At 39.7% G+C, this 20022-nt stretch overlaps 2 protein-coding genes across 14 annotated transcripts in view; one reads left to right on the top strand and one right to left on the bottom strand.

Annotated features, from left to right (window-relative positions):
• Positions 1-20022, bottom strand: part of mtrf1 (mitochondrial translational release factor 1) — a 155181-nt gene that overhangs the window by 13968 nt on the left and 121191 nt on the right. The window lies entirely within an intron of this gene.
• Positions 1-20022, top strand: part of LOC148370158 (microtubule-associated protein tau-like) — a 46426-nt gene that overhangs the window by 23428 nt on the left and 2976 nt on the right. For 3 of the 13 annotated variants that reach the window (XM_088332539.1, XM_088332541.1, XM_088332540.1), the window contains exons 3-14: positions 5223-5405; positions 5597-5671; positions 11372-11424; positions 11542-11577; positions 13558-13740; positions 13843-13960; positions 15715-15771; positions 15917-16224; positions 17388-17480; positions 17733-17825; positions 18220-18301; positions 18366-18478. In XM_088332539.1, the coding sequence (XP_088188665.1) occupies positions 5264-5405; positions 5597-5671; positions 11372-11424; positions 11542-11577; positions 13558-13740; positions 13843-13960; positions 15715-15771; positions 15917-16224; positions 17388-17480; positions 17733-17825; positions 18220-18301; positions 18366-18478 (1353 nt within the window). In that variant the 5' untranslated portion in view covers positions 5223-5263. The remainder of the gene's footprint in view (positions 1-5222; positions 5406-5596; positions 5672-11371; positions 11425-11541; positions 11578-13557; positions 13741-13842; positions 13961-15714; positions 15772-15916; positions 16225-17387; positions 17481-17732; positions 17826-18219; positions 18302-18365; positions 18479-20022) is intronic. The other 10 variants (XM_088332544.1, XM_088332542.1, XM_088332546.1 and 7 more) reach the window with 10 other exon arrangements.

The following is a 20022-nucleotide window of genomic DNA, read 5'->3' as shown; positions in this document are numbered from 1 at the left end:
ATATATATATATATATATATATATATATATATATATATATATATATAGAGAGAGAGAGAGAGAGAGAGAGAGAGAGAGAGAGAGAGAGAGAGAGAGAGAGAAAACAAAAGCTTAATTTACAGAAACCTTTATTATATTTACAGAAACCTTCGTTATCTCTTGAGCCACGGTGACCACAAATTATCGGAAAAACTGTATATTGTTATAAGTTTACTCCGTCTTTAATATTAGACAGCTGCAAAGGATATTGCATAGGATGGCAGTTTGTTTCAGTTATTGGGTACTTGGACTATTTTGCTCTATTCACAATAATGTTGCTGTCATATGATTTCCAAATCTATTTAGGATAGATCCCTTTTTGTAATCTAGGAGATTTGGTAAACAATGAATGCTCAGGGGAGGGTTTTTAGAACCGTTTTTGAATTTGGCATTTTGAGGGTTTCTTCTACAGTTTTTTTCCTGGGTGTCCTTGAAAGTTCAAAATTCATTGACGTCTTCTCTCCTTATTTTGAGTGTCTACTAAACTAAAATCTTCATCTCATCTCATCTCATCTCATTAGCTGCACCGCTTAGCCAATCCCAGCAATCATCGGGCAGTGGGCAGGGGACACCCTGAACTGGTTGCCAGCCAATCGAAGGGCACACAGGGACAGACAACTCACTCACTTATTCACACCTAGGGACAATTTGGACCGGCCAATCCAACTGAAATGTATGTTTTTGGAATGTGGAGAACGGGGAGAACATTCAAACTCGGCACAGGAAGTCTGGAAGCTGGACTTGAACCCACACAGGAGGTTCCCAAGACCTCAGAACTGTGCCGCCGTGCTGCCTAAACTAAAATCTTATCATATTGTTAATTTAGAAGACCTGACAATTCAAGTTTTTTTTAATAAGAAAACTGGTTTTGGGAAACAATATTTCAATATTTTGTGCCTCGAAATTTTTTAATTAAAAACGTAATGAGACACTGTGTTAGAAGACAAACTCATACAGCCCTAGGATACTAAATGAAAGGCCTTGACCGTAAATAAATCCAAGCACAAAGATCCAAACATCAGTCAGAATATTTATCGATGGATTAAAATAAACGGCCTCCCATTTGTGAGCAAAAAGGCCGGGAGCATCCAGTGACCCACTTCAGTATCCATAACATGAAAGATCACTCTCGGTTGCCAGCATCCGCCGCTGACCACAACAGCCCCACCCTCCCTTTTTGTGCCCATCGCCATGGCAACGCCGACATCATTGTGGGTGGGGCTAATGATTATAGCAGGCACCAAGAAAATCCAATTTGTCAATAATTTGCCTGCTTTCAGACCTAGAAACAGACTATAATAGAATAGAAAAGAATCTAGCTTGACATTTGTGTTCATAACAGCTTCTCAATTATATTGCGGGATACTCTAAATAAATAAGTACTTGATTTTTATCTTGTCTATATGATTCATGTTGCAAAGTTCACTTTCTAGTACATTGCAAAAAAGAAAATCTTAATTAACTAGCATAATTTGTTCTTGTTTTAATTATTATTTACATTAAACAAAAACGTTTTTCTGTTTCTTTTCTAATGAACTATATTTTTCTTAAAATGTTCTATACTTTTAAACTTGTCTTTTTTTGAGTAGCATAAGAAAATAATAATTCAAATGAGCAAAATGTTTTCATACATTTCATACATTTGACAAGTGTATATTACTTTACAAGTCTATGTTTAAATGGACAGTGACCACTAAATGTAGCTTTATTGTGTAGATAATTAAATAGCTTCAGTTTTCTTTTTAGTTTCATCACAACCATACCCATTAATAATTGATCAAAAATGTTGTTTCTTTTTTTAATTAAAATATTTTTAAGAGACACAAATTTGATTTACATTTAATCTACATCCCTATAGTACATCCCTAAATTGTCCAGGCTCATCGCAACAACCCGGGTTCGATTCCCAATGCATCCAATGCCGATTAAATGGGGTCAGCAATATTTTTCCAGTGATCAATCATTGAAATATTCTATTGTAAATCTTCATCCAAACTTTGATTTATGTTTTGGGGGAAAAAAATTGAATGTTACATGAATACCTTGTTTGTCCCGCTACCGGTTTGTGGACCACTGTAATAAAAGTACAAAAGTGATTAATGGGTTTGTATGAAAATAAGTGAAAATATCAAAAGCTTCATGCGTGTACGCACACACACGCACACATGGGATTAAAGCAAGGTTGGCCTACTGAGACACTCTGCCAAAGATTCCCTACTAAATAGATGGTGACATTCCAATGTCGCCAGCACTTTGTGAGGACATGCCGAGTGACCCAGATCAGGGTGGAGTTGAGGGGGAGGGAGGTGAGGTTGGATTAAGGATATGGCGGGGCAGGAAGGTAAGGTTGAGCACCTCAGAGGGGGGACGGCTGGGGGCACACGCTTGCAAAAGCCAAAGGAGGACACCTGTCTGTCTGTTGAATCGGGTTTAAAGCTTAATAAGCGTGATGCCTCTTCTCAAAGGGCACCTGAGATCAGGTCAGGTTTGAAGACGTATTCTTTTCACGTCACAGGGCAGGACCATAACAAGAATTTTGCCATGAATCAAAGTGGCAGTTTTGCAGCTACTGTGGCAAATTCTGTCTGAATTTATGCTGAGTCAGTCTTCTCTCCGCTCATCAGATTGATCCTCCTAGCTTTTTTAGGACGTCAATACCTGTAAAATATTTAAATAACTAATCGGTTAACTAATTATTTTAGAGGCGACATAAATATTTATATTTATCAGGAATACCGCTGACATACTGCACCTCAAAATAAATACCATGATTTCAAGTGTGGCTACGCACACATTTTAAACTGACTTATTTTTTTTTAAATCAAGGCACACACACCAAATACTCAAGGAATTTGTTTACTACAAATCTACAGAAGAAAATCAAATATAACCAGATAAAATTAATTACACCTGAAATTATGGACCAATGAATAATAGAAGACAGAAGTAAAGAAAGGTACCCTGAGGTTTACTTGTCACAGTGTAGAGGAAAAAAACTACACACTGTGCTTAAACCTGCGTTTGGAGAAAAATACTTTCAGGGGACAGCTAGGCAACTGAGCAAATAATCTAATTAGATCAATATTCCCTGAATCCGGCAAGCCCATACATGCCAAGATCAGTCTCTGGCTGTCTCCTTGTTGGATGGGCAAAATTAGTAAGTAGCTCAGGAGGTAGAGTGGTCTTTTTGGGACTGAGAGGTCGCAGGTTTGAACACTGGCTCTGCCTAGTTACATGTCAAAGTGTCCTTGGGCAAGACACTGACCCCCTAATGCCACCGATAGAAGGGAGGAGTCTTTTACATACTGACGCTGCTATTGGTGTGTGAGTGTGAATAGGTAGCACTATGGAAGGTCTTCATTGACTTGAAAAGTGCTTTATTAATGCAGACATTTACATTTATTTTAACTGATGTGTGTTGTGCTGCATTTTAAATTAAAGTTTTCATTCTTTTTTTTTGGTTTAGGCAGTATCATATCTGCTGAACCTGCTGTAGTACCTTCCGTGGTTGCCAAAGCAACAACCGTCCTGATCAGTATTCAAGAGAGAGAGAGAGAGAGAGAAAGATAGAGAGAGAGAGAAAGAGAGAGAGAGAGAGAGAGAGAGAGAGAGAATGGGGGAGAGAGAAAGAGAAAGAGAGAGAGAGAGAGAGAGAGAGTGATGTTGAGTGATGTTCAAATATGAATTAGAATAGTAGTGGGAAAAAGTTTCTGTGCTTTAAAATGTTTAAATCCCTTGCTACTTAGCGCTTCATACCCCCTTACGTAGTAAAATCTACAGTTTTTGCCGTGATCCCTTATCCCCAGTTGACTACGCTGCATATCTCAAGAGGTTCTAGGTCCCCATTAACCATGATAAACAAAGAATTTTGACAAAAAACATTTTAAAAGCAACTTAAGTAACATTTTTGTTGACAAGAAATGTCACAATAACTACTTTGGGACAAGTGACAATAATGACATCACTCCAATGAGTCGACATTTTCAGTCCAGTGCAAGTCTCTCCTGTTTCTTCCATGTATAGGCCACCCTCTGGATTTATGCCTCTTCGTCCCTTTGCCAGGTATTTGGTGGCTCTGATTACTAAGGCCCTTTGGGTTTTAGCCGAGTGTTGATGGCCATATCATATTTTGGAGTAGTTTTTTCAGCACCTCTTTGCTACACCGTTTTTTTTCAGTATTTTACTAAATTTTTGAGGGGGGTGGGGTGGGGGGGGGGGCTTTTCTTTTTACCAAACTGATGGGCGTTCACATATATACTCAGCAGAGTGTTTTAAATATCTGCAATTGTCCTCTGGGTCTTGTGTCTGTGTGTGTGATGGGAGGAGGTGGATGATGGGGGGGTGCAGTCTGTTGGCTGGTCTAGGATTTGGTGGTGGGACAAAAATTATGTAACAGCTTTCCTTACTTTGCCAATTCGTATTTTGACACCTAGGTCATTTAGCCTCGATTTACAGTACCATATTTCCTGGACAATAAGGCACGCAGAATTAAAAGGCGCACCTTCAAAAACAGTCACCTACAAAATAGTTCTCATATAGAAGGTGTAACGACTATAAGGCACATGCAATTAAAACTACTGTAAGAGCAAGTGTTGCTTTAAAAAAAGTCAGTAAAACAAAACTTCATAGAACATAAACACCTGGTTTCCCGACTGAAATTGATTCTTTCATAAATGGTGACTGTATTTCGTAGTTATTGTGTATTTTTTATTCATTATATTTTTCGGTCTATGAGGTGCTTCGGATTATAAGGCGCACTTACCAATTTCCAGTGATTTGGGTTTTTTAGGTGCACCGTATAGTCCAGAAAATACAGTACTTACACTGATTATTGAGTCAGTGAGTCTTTTCACTTCTGAGCCTTTTTCTCCCTGTGTGATTTGATAGCTTTATTCGAAAGAGCTGTGTTTTTGTTTTTTGCATATTCGGGGCCTTTTATTAAATCTTGACATCTACCTTGTTCTGTGTCTGTGTAAATGAAACAAGGTCCAAATGGAGCAGAATCCAAACCATCTTGCCCCCACGAGACCACTAGACACTACTTCTCTCTCTCTCAATGTATTGATTTGAGGGCAATAAGAAACCCAAAAAGTTGGTTTCGAGGCTAGTAGAAATTCAAGTAGTATTTTGTGGAATTATTTGAAGCTTGTTTTTAGAAATCTCAATCTGTTTCCCCTTTGTAGGTGGACAGTCCCCTCCCCAGTTTTCCAGTAGGCAGATAGGAATGGCAGACAGCCGTCAGTCAGAGGAGTTCTGGGCCCCCAATGGCCGAGAGAATGGAGAGAATGAAGAGAACGGCTATTCGGCGTACGCCTACCAGGAGAACGGATTCAACGGTGGGGCAGTTGCCCATCCCAGTACAACAGGTATGGAGATAGCGTTTTTGGAATCTTCCTGTCTTTGGCTACACGTGCTTGATGGTGTCATGCTATTGCTGATATCAAACGTCTCACATCAGCCATGTGTGAAAAGCCAGAAAACGTTAGGACCACCGTTACATTGACCTCCTCCCGCCCGTGTCTTGTCAGTTTGTTTGTCTCTCTCTTTCCCTCCACAGTGGGTGACTCAGCCAATTTGCCTCCCTCCCCTCCTCCCTCTCCATCCGCTGATCAGACGGGGCCAGCGGCACAAGGTATACCCAATGCACACTTTTAGCCTTCTTGGACCATTCTCTTACTCTTATCTTTATTACCTTTTACCTACAATTAGTATTGGCTATGTGACTAAAAATAGTACTTAGGGGCCGGTCACACAGCCATTTGCGGCTGAATCACGGCTAAAATTTTGCGTAATTTTTTTGCCCGTGGTTGCCCGCGATGGAAAATGCGCAAAATTGGCCAACCCGCTGTTCATCGGTGGTATGCCCGCAAAACAGACGCCGGCGACTGTTCCGCTTCCTCATCGCGTCATTTCTGCATAATTTTCTCGTGTGGACCACGGGTATAAAAGCTCCCGAGCCTGTGTTGTGCCCAAATCCGACTCCTACGCAACACCCCCACCGCCCCACCCCCTCGCAGGGAACGCGCATTCTGCTGCGATCGATTTTGACTTTTTCATGCGCGTAAACAAACGCATTTTGTAGAATACGATCGCACTTTATTGTTTAAATAAACGCGTTATATAGAGTAGGATCTCCCAATTGTTATAATTAGCTCGCTTTATTGTTTTAATAAGCGTTTTATATAGAATACGATCGCTTTTGTTGGAAGCGCAGCAGAATGCGCGTTCACGCGAGGGGGGGAGGATTTACCGTTCGATTACGTTCACAACAAAAACAAAGACGGAATGGTTTAAGTTGTATTACATTCCCAACAAATGCAAGACGAAGTGGTTTTGGTTATATGTTCGCCATTACATTCCCTAAAAGTCAGATAAAACGAGGTAAAAGTGGTTGTAGTAGCGAGGGGATGCAAATCTCGGCAGGGATGCATTTCTCGGATAACACCGGGCTGTAGAAATCATAACCGCTCAAGACACATTCCCGTGAAGATCAAGATTTCAAGCTATGGCATCATTTTTATTTTATTATCTTGAAAAGAAATGTCAAGAAATAAAAATGGATTAAGACGAGGTCACTACGCTGACGGGGATCCATGTTCACCCCCTTGACGTCTCGAGCACAACTGACGTGTGCTCGGCAAATCGCGCTGTATATGCGCGGAGAAAGGCGTTTGACTGTCACAAAAGTAACACGCTAATTTCACGTAATAACACCGCGATACAGGCGCAGAACATGCTATTACCATGCTCCACCCACGATTACCAGCTGAAATTTCCCGTCTTACCCATGTGTAACCACGCCCTGGCCGCGGCCAGAGCACGTCGTTCCGCGTCATTTCCGCGTCATTACCTCGTGTTGACCACGTGTGCGGCACGCGGTTTAACACGTGCTCAAACTTTTGAGCAGCTCAAAACTTTTTCGCGTGGCCAACCGCGTGTGAATTTCCGACCGCGAGTAAAGCACTCCTGTATCTCGTCTATATGGCGGTCTCAAAACGTCCAACAGCGCCCAACAGCGTCTTTTTTACGGCCAGAAATTTCTGGCCGTGATTCAGCCTCGATACGCTCGTGAAAGGCTGTGTACCTGCGCTCTGAAGAATTGAGCAGCGCAAAACTTTTTCGCGCTGCCACCCGCGCGCGAATTTCCGACTGCATGTTAAGCACTGCTGTAACTCGTCTGTATGGCGATCTCAAAGCGTCCAATAGCGTCCGCCTCACAGGCAGAAATTTCTGGCCGTGATTCAGCCGCAAATGTCTGTGTGACCGGCCCCTAAGCTACAGTTATTAGATACTTCTTTTTAAAATGTAACTTAGTTTCCCCCCAGATTTCTGACACCAAAACCTTACTACAAAAGTACTTTTTCTAGTTACAAATTACTGTTAATACTCACATAGAAGCCAACCCCTAAAATGCTTTTAAATAGCCACATAATAAAACAAACAGAAGAAAATGTACTTGTTACAGAGAAAAGTAATTGAGTTTTAAGAATGCATTCCTTTGAAAGACCGTTAGTCCCAACACTGCCCACAACAAACTAAAATTAACTGAAAGTATCATTATGAACTGCGTGTAGGGGAATAAGTACTATGCAACAAACATTTTACATTTGGTATTAAGTTAGACAGTACATATCACATTTTTTTTTTTCAATTTTAACAATTTTAAACTTAACATGTTTTTGTCAGGAATTCACTTTATCTGAAGGAATCAAATGATAACATGGTAATAATTCTAAACCTAAACCAAGGAATTGAAAGAGAAACCCTGGACCTTAAAACTTCAAGGCACACATACAAACCACTTTGCTGCAACATTAAAGGGACAATGTGTATTAATTGAGTACCGGATGTTGATGTATGGTGGAGTGCAACTGAAACACAGTGATAAAAAGCACAAAAATGAATACAAACTACAGAGACTCAGAGACCAAAATGCAACATTTTACATTTCATTTTTTTGCCTGGACATTTTAAGGTTTTTGGGTACCCCAAGCAGCGAGATGGCAGACAATTATTTTAGTTTTTCTGGTTGAGGCTTTGTTATGTAAAATAATTGCAAGTTTATATAATAGTTCATGCATTTTTTTCAATTTTTTTTAAAATCAATAGTATTTTTTATGGAGATTTATTTACCACTACAAGGTTCTAAATACTACAAATGGTCCCTTTAGTTTACATTCCTTTCACATGTGATTCCACACACCACCTCCAATCTTGACTGCGAGTAACTGTCATTATCCACTAGTTTTTCATTGAACATAGTCTGTTGTCACAATCATCTTCATGAATGGTCCAAATGTCTTGTGAGCTCATGTAACCCCAGTCTTCTCCATGTCTTGCCCACCTGTCCTAAATCCCTTGTTTGAGAAGACAAACTAGAGCCTCTCAGTGCTTTGTCTGGGGAGGAACAACAGCAGGATGATGATGAGGAGAAGGTTGTCGTTTTCCAAGAGGAAGTGACATGTGAGCAAGCAGGGTCCCTGCTCTTAGAGCAGAACAATTTGGTAGTGGAAGCTCAGGTTTTGGGCTGTGTGCAAGCCCAAACACCTGAGGTGCTCAATGGAGGAAGTCACAGTCCTGCTAAAAAAGGTTTGTCAAGGTGCAATGTGCAAAGGGGTGCCTCCTTCTACTTGAGTATAAGAGTGCATGTGTGTGTGCATATGGCAAAGAATATATTCTCGCGCGTAATCTCCTGCTTTCCGCTAGCTGTGATGCTCTTTGGCTATCTTTATTGTTTTGTGCTTTTACAACTTTTCTTTTTTTCATTGACTATTTTTGCATTACATTATCAACCATTTTTTGGTTAAAAGTGGCTGTACTTTGTGTGTTGCCAGCTACATTGCAAACACAATTAGCATTTATTGCACCGAATATCTTTTGTGTAGTTGTGGGAGTGTTGACCGATGTGGTTTCTGAACATTTAGAGAAATTGTTTTCAAGGCTTTCCTTTGAATTTTCTTCCTTTGTCTTCACAACATTTTACAGCAAAGGGTAGTTGCATATTGTTACAGTCCAATATTGCTCCCATTACAGGTCCCTTAAGACAAGAAGAAATAGGCTCAGAGGCTCATACAATGTTCAGTTATATAGTATCTTTAACTAAACAAAACAGAAATAAAATGACGCAGGATGTATACTCACACGTGGAAAGAAAAACTACCTAATGTTCAAACACTAACCTGATCTGACAGAACAAAACATAAAGGGGGTCAACATGTCGAAAGAAAAATAATGTGAGTACCACGACAGACCATAAAATAATGAATGTACCATAAAGACTGTGAGCAAGCAAGAGAGAGATAGTGATTAGGAGTAAACAAGAGATAAAGAGAAACAACAATATAAAAAATCTGTGGAAGCTTTGAGTGCCCTTTATACATTCCCAAATACATTAGTCTCAGTAAAGCCAAGGACATATTAAATCAAGTTACAGGTTAGACTTGCCAACCCCCATGGATAGGAATGGGAACCCAATGATAATCGTATTCCCTTACTTTTTGTCATTTAACATCATATAAGTCATAGTTTTATTTCAGTTTTGCACGCAAAAGTAGCTGCTGTACCCTAAAGCAAGGTATGTTTGAAAACCTACTGCTTCTGTGTGCTCAAGGGCTTGGCTTGGCTTATGTGGATCCTGCTCTTAGTAAACATGACTCCGAAGAGAACTTTACAGTATCCTCCAAACTTACAGCACACCTCAAAGAGAAGACCAAAATTGATTCCTTTGGGTATGGAACAATGAAGGCAGAAAATGAAAATGAAGAGAATCCTGTTTTAACCATCAAACCAGTTCCTGAATCTGCCTCAGAGGTGACATGTGATAAATTTGTAATTTTGGGCTTAAAAACATAATTTGATATAGGGACATCAGAAAGAAAGATTATTGCATTAGAAGCAAAAGGACCAAAGCCAAAAAACTTTCCTAGATGTTTGTTTCCAGAAACTGGAAGTGTCTCCAAATCTCTGGAGAAATGTCCCTTTGTGATTCCTTCATCTGCCTTTATGGGAAGATCATCTAGGGGAGACACATTTTTACCCTCTGATGACCATTCATTTAACCCACTCCAAAATATGTAACCTGCCAAGCGTCCTTCCTTGTCTTTCCCTGCAGAGTACAGACCTTCTTGACATAAAACCACAGTCTAAGGACACTAATACTGCTTTGCTGGTGGTAAGACCTTAAGCCAAGTTCACACTTGGAGAACAGACTTTATTATTGCTGGATGAAGAAAGGCAGCAAGATGATCTGGGTTATTCTGTCTTTAACAAATACTCTGGACCTATGCCCTCTCCACTCTAGAGGACAGTTCTTACATTTGTCTTCCTGCAATGGATTTCCAAGTTGATAGCTTTGGAACTGCTGAAGTTCAAGATGTCCAAAAGCAAGTTAATGAAGGATCTAATCATTGATTTTTGCAAAAATGACCTCTGCGGAAAAATATGTTGGACAAGTGGCATGAAACCAGAAGGCCTGAAAATCCCAATGACATAAACAAAAGACAGACTTACTGATGTTTGGGAAGCTGTTGACCTGGTGATGTTACGATACAAACAATTCTTGAGGGCGACATTGAAAAAGACTGTTCAAGAAAAGCATGTCCTGTGCCACCAAATAGTCCCTTCTCATTTACTGAAAAAAAAAAAACAGAGGTGAAGCTCTCCTGAGTCCCGCGTCACCAAAAGACCTAGAGAATACATCAAGAAAAACACAGACTTTCATAGAGAAAATGTATTACATATCTCAGTTGATGCTATAGCAAAAAAGAGCCTGGGGGATTAACACACAGCAGATAGAGAAACCTGAACAAGAACCGCCACTCTGTGATCCCATGTCACTGCCAAGGTCAAAAACACGAGCAAAGGAAGAGATCCCCAAAAGCCCTTAAGCCCTCTGACGGAATAAGTACACTCTACTTACAGGAAGCCTCACTGGGACCACAATTGTCCTCTCCAGTCATAATTATACGTCATCCACATGTGGGCGAAAATAATTGCATAGATGGTGTTGAAGCAATCATATATGAAGCTGATAGGCTTGCTCTCTCCAAAGTGGATGAGCCACAACTAGATCTAAGTCCGGAGATCAAAGTCATCAACTCTTTTGGACAACCTAAGGTGATTCTTGCGGTCTTTTCACCTGATCTGATGGCTCACTTTCACAGCAAGATATTAGTAACGCAGACAAAATTAGTCAAGAGGACAATGATTCTTTCTTTTGCATTAATTTATTTTTTTAGATGAGAAGAAAATCAAACTCTTGAAACGAATGACTCCAAAGTAACTCTTTTTGGTGTTTGACATTGGTCATTAAAGCCATCTTTTTGCTTCACAGGTGGGGATAGCTCTCAGCCTTTAAGTGTCCATCAATCCAGGGAGAGACCCGCTGTAAGTAACCCAATGGCATTTTTACTTTTTGTTATTTACTTCATGAAGACATACATGTTTTTCTCGTTTTTTAACTTTTGCATGGTTTTGAGTCTTTCATTGTGTCTTGCATGCCAGCCTTTGTCCTTACATCTGTCTCGACAGGGAAAATCTGTAAGTACACAGCAAGTCAAACTAAAAAATGTGTGTGCCACAGATCCATCTTCATTCAGATTTTTTTTTTACATGGTTAAATTATTTTGTCTTCTAGTTTGGTTAGTTCTTGGTGCATATGGTGTAAAGAAGGATTCACAAAAATTCTAATTTCGGCCTAAAACTGAAAAACAAAAATGTGTAACCCTTGACCGAAAGACCGAAAAGGGAGCAATGAAATTTACTACCAAAAAAATTACAAAATATTTTGCACTGACATTCTCAAAGGCATAATATAAAATCATAAAAAAACTGACTGGCATATAAATAGTTGCTAATACAGTTTCAGATACTTTTTATGAATGATCATAAAACCAAAAAAGGCATTAAGTGCTTTAAAAAAAACAGCAACAGATGAAGTAAAACTGCTGAAAGATCTAAAATTAATTAAAAATAAATAACACAAGCAAGGGAAGCATGGCAGGTGAAAGGTTTGCGTGTCCGCGGGGCACAGTTCTGAGGTCATGGGATCAAATCCAGCTACCAGCCTTCCTGTGCGGAGTTTGCATGTTCTCCCCGTGCTTGCGTGGGTTTACTCCGGGCACTTCAGTTTCCTCCCACATTCCAAAAACATGCATGTCAGGTTAAGTGGCCGGTCCAAATTGTTCCTAGGTGTGAATGAGCGAGTGAGTTGTCTGTCTCTGTGTCTCCTGCCCACTGCCCAAAGATAGCTGGGATGGGCTCCAGCACCCCCGCAACTCTTCTGAGGATAAGCAGTATAGATAATGGATGGATGGATCAATAACACAAGCAAGTTCATTCTTCTCTAGCATTTTGAATAAATTGGCTGGTTTTAGGGGCCGTTTAGGGAAAGTACAGTAAATAGTGACAAGAAAACAGGAGGAGAGATAAGGTGCGGAAGTCGCCGCAGTCAATTGAACCAAACAAGTTGAACTCACATAATTGCTACGGTAAAATAATCTCATCTCATCATTTTAGCCGTACCGCTTATCCTCATTAGGGTCGCGGGGGGGCTGGAGCCCATCCCAGCCATCTCGATGCAGTGGGCAGGGGACACCCTGAACTGGTTGCCAACCAATCGCAGGGCACACAGGGACGGACAACTCATTCGCTCATTCACACCTAGGGACAATTTGGACCGGCCAATTCACCAGAAATGCATGTTTTTGGAACGTGGGAGGAAACCGGAGTGCCCGGAGGGAAACCCACGCAAGCACGGGGAGAACATACAAACTCTGCACAGGAAGTCTGGAGCTGGATTTGAACCCACGACAGGTTCACATGACATGAACTGTGCTGCACACTAACCACTGCGCCGCAGTGGTGCCCCGGTAAAATGATATTAATATAAATTTTGAATTCCCACCAAACACAATTTTGACTTTGAGGACGAACTTACTGAATTCCACACAAACAATGAATTAAAACTGATAAACGTTTGACAGTTAGCTCTGTAGCGTTCGCATTTACACTTAAGCCAAAGTCCAGCTAGCAGCTATTAAAAACGTGGAAACAGAGGGACGCACACATTTTGAAAAAATGTTTTGTTGGTAAAAACGTGGCTCGACTCCTGTTTGGACATAGTCCTCATTACCTCTAATGGAGAAAGGAAAAAAGGCAACAATGATGAATTAGGACCTAAACACTAGGTAAATTAAATGTTGTTGTAGTCTTCAAAGGAAAGAAACAGGGTGAATCAGGTGCGCAAAAATTTTTACTTTATCTGAAAAATATATATTATGTTAAACCCCAATAAACAAGACAAATATCACATTTTCAGTATGGCCTCAAAACAATGTAAAATATGTTTATGTGAATTAAAATAAAAATGCTGTTTTTGAATGTACACTGTTTTGTATTTATCATCATATAAAAAGTATCTCTAGAATGGAATTCATATCCTTTGCATCCCATGTCATATCATATCATGATTTCTCCATCTGTCTGTTTTCATCGTCCCCCTTGGTCTGGCATGCACAGAGCCCCACACGGCCTGTTTTGCTGAAAATGGCATTTCAGAGCCATTGTTCTGATCAGAGACCCCCAAGACCCGACTCTCCATGTAGTCTAAAACGAAGCCCACAGGTGGAGGCGGTCCTCAGTGAGGTCCGGCCCTCCACTGCATGCCCTCATCCTCCCTCTGAAAAAAATACATGTAAACAGGTAGGGAAGGTAAAAAGAAATGATATGTGGAAAAGTATTCGACAAACATTATGTTTGATCAGTATGGAATAGCTAATATTGTGTTGTCTTTTCTGCATTCAGGAAAGAACATACCGTAGCCCAGAGAAAAGGTCATCTCTCCCCAGGCCATCCAAGTCACTGACCCGCCACCTTCCTGCAGCTGAACAAGAAGACCACAGCACCCCCTGCAGACCGTCCTGTAAGCTTAACTTTATTGCGGAAAGGTGCTGGATATTTAAATCTAATATGTTAAGTCGTAAAGCCACCAGCATAAACTATGTCACACAATGTCAATAAATCTCACAAAATGCAAATGTATTTACAAAGTATGTCAAGTCAGGAATTTAAAAATTATTATGTTTTTAGTAGTTATGATTCTTATCGTTATCATTGTTATCATTATAATGCTAATATTTTTCTGTAATGTGTTGTTGTCGTCCTTTCGTCCCTAAAAATCACATTCTGATTGATATTGCCATTATGGAATCTGAATTAGCCAATACATTGAAATATATGAAATTCTCAAAGTGTTCCATTTGTCCTGTTCCTTGTTGACTCTTGACAACAAGTTCCAAAAAGTGCGCCCTATAATTTTGGTTTTTTTAATTATATTCCTTAAATACAATTATAATCAGTTTGCTGTTTTTGGATTACTGGGGCTGCATGACACTTTTTTTTTTTTTTTTTTTTTTTTTTTTTAAATATAAATGCATTATGTATGTTTGTTCGGCTGTTTACTTTGCATAACCTTCCATCAAATCATTCAGTAGAACGAAGATAGGTTTGAGGAATATACTTAAGTTTGAAATATATTTTAAAAGCACTGTGTGTATTATATAGTGCCTCTTTGTTGTAAAGAAAAACGTAATTAGCAGAAAAAAAAATATTGAGTTAAATAAAATACATGAACTATCATTTTTTAAATACTTGTAGGTCAAAATATTTGTAGTTATTTTACATAGCATGAGCCTCACCTAGAGGGAGCTGACACAAATTGTCCCCTGTCTTGCTGCTACAGGTAACCCTCAAAATCAAAAACCTTGCAAAATGCTGGGCAAAAAAAAAGGAAAATTCGTTAACAGTATATGTTGCATATCATTTCGTTCATAAATTCATCCATACAGAAAATTAGAGCTTTTGCTTAATGTACCCAAGTTTGACCACACATAAGATTTTCTCCTGATTGGAAAATGTCCCCTTACCTTTTTTGTTGACATTAGAAAATCTCAAGGCACATCCTGTTTTGAAAATACATTATTGTTTCCCAACACCATTTGCCTATCTTTTAAAGATTAAATTACCATGTGGCCGAAATTGACAATATACAGTTTTTCCTTTCATTTGTGGTCTATAGGGCTCAGGAGTTTATAAAGTGTATTCATTTCGGATAATAAATTTGCTGTAAGTTTTGATTTTCCTATATTTGTAACCTTTTTCACGAGATATTTTTTAATCATTTTTTTTTTTAAGAATAACAAGAGTTTTACTTTAAATTAGAAAAAAATATGCCACTGTAACAAAAATGTATTCACTATGTTTTAACTTTTATTTAATTCTACTAAGTAATAATAATTAAGATCAGCAAACATATGTGCAAGATATTTACTTTGTTTGATATATTTAAGTATTTTTTTTCTTTTGTAATCTTACAAAGCTTCAAAAAACAAAATGAGGTATTGAATATACTGTAGCAACAGATATTTAGTATACAGTATTATGATATAAAGTAATCTGCTGCTGATATGGACACATGTTAGTTACTTGGCTGATTGCTGGAGAAAAGCCATGATTTTGAGCAATGACGTAGGTTTTTGCAAGGATTATATTTTGTAGAATTTCCTGCGGCACACTAGTTAAGGTCTGGTACACTGGTTGTACAAACTGCGCTATATTAAGCGACCAATGCCATATATACTCATTTTCCCCCACATCTCCACCTTTCTTCTCCTTTAGCCATCAACAGTGAGGCCAGGGCCGACGGCAGGTCTGGGAGGGGCCCAAGTATGGCAGGTAGCATCATCCCAACCTTCTGTGCAACTTCCATTTGACTAAACAATTTTTTATGTTGTCTGTTAGGTTGGCAAGTTTGTTGAAAACTCCTAGACTTTAAACTCTCACTTCTGCTGTATAAAAGGACCACTGTCTTCTGTTACAGGCACGGACTCTGGACGTTCCTGGTCAGCCCGCAGCGGCACGTCCACCCCCGGATCCTCTGCGGTTACTCCCGGCACACCCCCAAGTTACTCCCGCACGCCTGGCTCGCGCACCCCCGGCAGCCACACGCCCAAGTCCTTCAGCGTTCTGCAGGAGAAGAAGGTTGCGATCATACGTACCCCGCCCAAGTCACCATCTTCAGCCCAGCGGCAGTTGAAGGTTCTCAACCAGCCCCTGCCTGACATCAAGAATGTCAAGTCCAAGATTGGATCCACTGCCAATCTGAAACACCAACCCAAAGGAGGACAGGTAGTTCTGGTTGAATATTGGCTAATTTAAGTCAAACAATTGTATTCCAGCTCTCCAATCTGAACTTACAACTCTCCAATCAATTGTTTTTCACTCCTTTGGCTCTTGCATTATCGCTGATTTTCCTCCTTTCACTTTTTCTCGCTTTTACGTTCTTGAATAGCATAAAAGGAATTATTTTATCGAATGGACAGAAAGCGGCCAATTCATGTGGCACCTTAAGGCACGGGCATCACATATGTCACTTCTGGTGACCCGTTCAAAAAGATCTGCTACAGGTACCCAAAAAATAATAATCTTGCGAATAGCTAGACAAAAAGGATAAAAGGAAAATTTGTGTGGTTTGGTCCCTTTAAGTGTGCGTAGTTTCCTTTTAATTGTGTTTTCGGTCACACAACAATGTCAGTACAAGATCTCGTAGTCAAGTAATACACTGTCCCTTTAAGAATAATGTGCAAATAAAAGCTATCACGTTCAGACTATTTTTTTCTTTCAAAAATGTATTTTCACTAATTTAGATATTTAGCCAAATACTTTAAGACCAGGAACTGGAAAGGGTTATTTCCTTTTTCATTAGTTACAAACATATGAAACGTAACCTCAATTCCTGAATATCTAGCTTATAATCATGTGACCATTTAATTTAATCACTCAAGTTTAACTCTTTAAAGTATTTGCATGTAGCTCAGTAGGTAGAGTGGTAGTCTTGGGACCAAAGAGGTTGCAGGTTCGACTCAGACTCTTCTTAGTTAAATATTGAAGTGTCCTTGGGCAAGACAATGAACACGTAATGCCCCCGATACAGTATGCTGGTAGTTTACTTGCATTGCTGACTCTACTATCTATGTCCTCAGTGACTGGCAAAGCACCATATAAATACGATCCATATACCATAAATTCTGATCCCAGACAATTTTTGTTGCTTTTGATAAATCACTCAAAATCAACCAATCACACTAATATCAGTAAATCGCAGAGACAAACATGCATATGTAACGTCGCGAGGAGGTGCTCATACATTTTTGTTTTACTGACCAACATTCAGGTACAATTCCTTCCATTTTTCCAATTTTCTTTGATTACCATCGATTTTTGTTGCGTAAAATTATGAGAAACCATTACACATTTCACATTGAGGAACGCATTATTTCTTTTCGATCTAGGTGCAAATTTTAACCGAGAAGCTGGACTTCAGTCATGTTCAGTCTAAGTGCGGCTCCAAGGATAATCTGAAGCACACGCCCAAAGGAGGCAATGTATGTACGGCTCTCTCTCTTTCCTGCCCTCTTCCTTCTTTCTCTTTTTTTGGAGGGCTCTTCTGTCTGTGCACCTAAGGCAGGCTGCATTTCTTTATTGAAGCACGGCTGGTTATTAAGAGCTCAAAGACTTATAATATGAAGTGAGGATATACAATGCAAACATTTTCACTGAAATTGTGTCCGCTTGGGTGGCCCTCTCTGTACTGGTTGTCCGTATGAAACTTAAAAAATATATTTGGTCATTTCCAGGTCATGATTCCAAGTGTTAAACTGGACTATAGCCATGTGCAAGCTAAATGTGGCTCCCTGAACAAACTCCAGCATGCCCCAGGCGGAGGAAACGTGAGTCGACTCAATAAGAAAATATATACAGCATAGGCATGAAGCCATTTCCATCCTGACTTTGTACTGAAATCCTTTGTTGATCACAGTTACATTACATTATATTTTCTGGTATTATGGACTGTACAAATAAATTTGATTTGATTTGATATATCCATAGCCTGTTATACAAAGCCCCAAAGCATCTGATTTTAGTCTTGCTGTCACATTTGTGCTTTTATGTTCTGGGATTGCAAGCTCTTGTCGCAGTTGAGTACGAATTAATCCGAATTTATCCGCATGCATCTCGTGACACCCTGCGCTTATTCAGAGATCATCCCGATATCATACCGTGGCGCTTATTGCCCCTGGCTGTAATCACAGACTGACACAAACACTCCACTCCTTCCCGCAGGTCCAAATCCAGACCAATAAAATCGACTTGAGCCACATCACTTCAAAATGCGGCTCCATGTCCAACATCCGCCACCGGCCAGGTAGACAATCGATAAAGGTGTTTAATTTGATAGAATCGATTATTAATCCTCCTAATTTGTATAGGTGGGGGCAACATTCGGATTGAGAACCAGAAGCTGGATTTTAAAGACAAAGCTCAGCCCAAGGTCGGCTCACTGGACAATGCCACCCACATGCCAGGAGGCGGAAATGTCATGGTAAACTACTTCTGATAATCGATTTTGCATTTTTTCCCTAAATTTGTAGTATTGGTTCGTGTGAGAGTAATCTTACTCCAGAGCAGTGTTTTACTATACAATATCAAATTAGTGTACTTATGTTGAGTTAATCAATCACACTGTTGAGTCAGCTCATTTTTTAAAAGTAATCAATTAGCGGCTCTTCATCCTTTGAAAGTACTTTGGGAAGATAATGGAACCACATCCTTCTGGAGTTGTAGAGTTGGGATTAGGAAGTTTTCTACCCAAAACTGGGCCAATTAGCCATCAGATGAGGAATTTTAATAAATGAAACAGTAGCGAGCTTCTATGATGCATTTTAATGGGAAGAAATTCAAATACATATAAGTTGATAAGTTTTTGAGAAGGAAATTAAATCTTTTTGAGATCAAGTGTTTGAGGAGTATGTTAGGAGTGACAAGATTGGTTAGATTGAGAAATGAAATTGTTAGAGCCAGAACTGGAGTGGTAGTGGAGAAAGCGTGTGGATACGAGAGTACTCGGTTGGTTTGGATGGATGAATGTTGAAGAGGATTTACAGAGTAGAAGTAAATGGAAGTACTGTATACCAAGAGGAAGGCCGTCATTGACTTGGATGGATGGTGTTATGAGTGCACTGCAGGAAAGAGGTCTAAATATAGTGGAAACTGGAGCTCTTGTTGGTGATAGGAATGAGTGGAGAGGTGTTGCAAAAGGATAGTGGGATGTTTAGACGTGTTCTAAGGGATGGGCAGGGCACCTGTGTGATGCGGCAGGGGTAAACCAGTGAAAGCTGTCAGGCCCTGCTGTTGAACAGAAGAGTGTGTTGTGTCACCCTGACCCGAGTGACATGGCCGTTTTCTTATGTCCCGTTTCATCTGGAGGGACGAAAGCATAACCAACTTGGGTGCTGAGGTGTTTAACTTGATTGGGTGTTTGGGCATTTGGGTTGGCCATGGTCCAAACATTTCTGTGTGTGTTTTTTGCTACTTTTTCCCTTTTTTCTTTTCTTTGTTTTTGTATGTGTTTGTCTCGCTGTCGGTCACCCCTCTCGAGGGATATGACCAGGGTAGATAGATGATAAGTTTACCGAAAACACTTTACCATTTTAATCCAAAGGAAAATTCTATAAGATTCTTAGAAAGATTAAACGTATTTATGTACAGTATCAGTGTTTTGAAAACAGCATTTGCCTTCCCAACAGATTGTTAGGCTGTACACTCAACTCTTATAACTCCTATGTAGTAGCTTCACTACACACATTTTAATTCGGCTACTTAAAACCCTCCTAAGAAAAGCACTGGTCCCTGCAAATTTGTTGATGACAATGTCATTATCTATAGACATGAAACTTTCTTTTATTGTGTACATCAGCATGAAGGCCTCCAAAGGTTCCTGAGACAGTGAGCTTCTTAGCCTAGTTTTAACACATTTTAAAGAAGAGAAGCTCTGTTTACATGCAAGAACCTTTATGCCAGCCCAATGACATTATAGGCGTCTGTGAGGAGGTTATATTGTGAGAGGACCTGCTTTTTTCTTCTTTT

The sequence above is a fragment of the Urocampus carinirostris genome, chromosome 3 (assembly GCF_059441175.1).
Source record: "Urocampus carinirostris isolate Australia breed hairy pipefish chromosome 3, RoL_Ucar_1.0, whole genome shotgun sequence".
NCBI lineage: Eukaryota > Metazoa > Chordata > Actinopteri > Syngnathiformes > Syngnathidae > Urocampus > Urocampus carinirostris.
The sequence above is the reverse complement of the archived record's forward strand: the minus strand, read 5'-3'. Positions and strand labels throughout refer to the sequence as shown.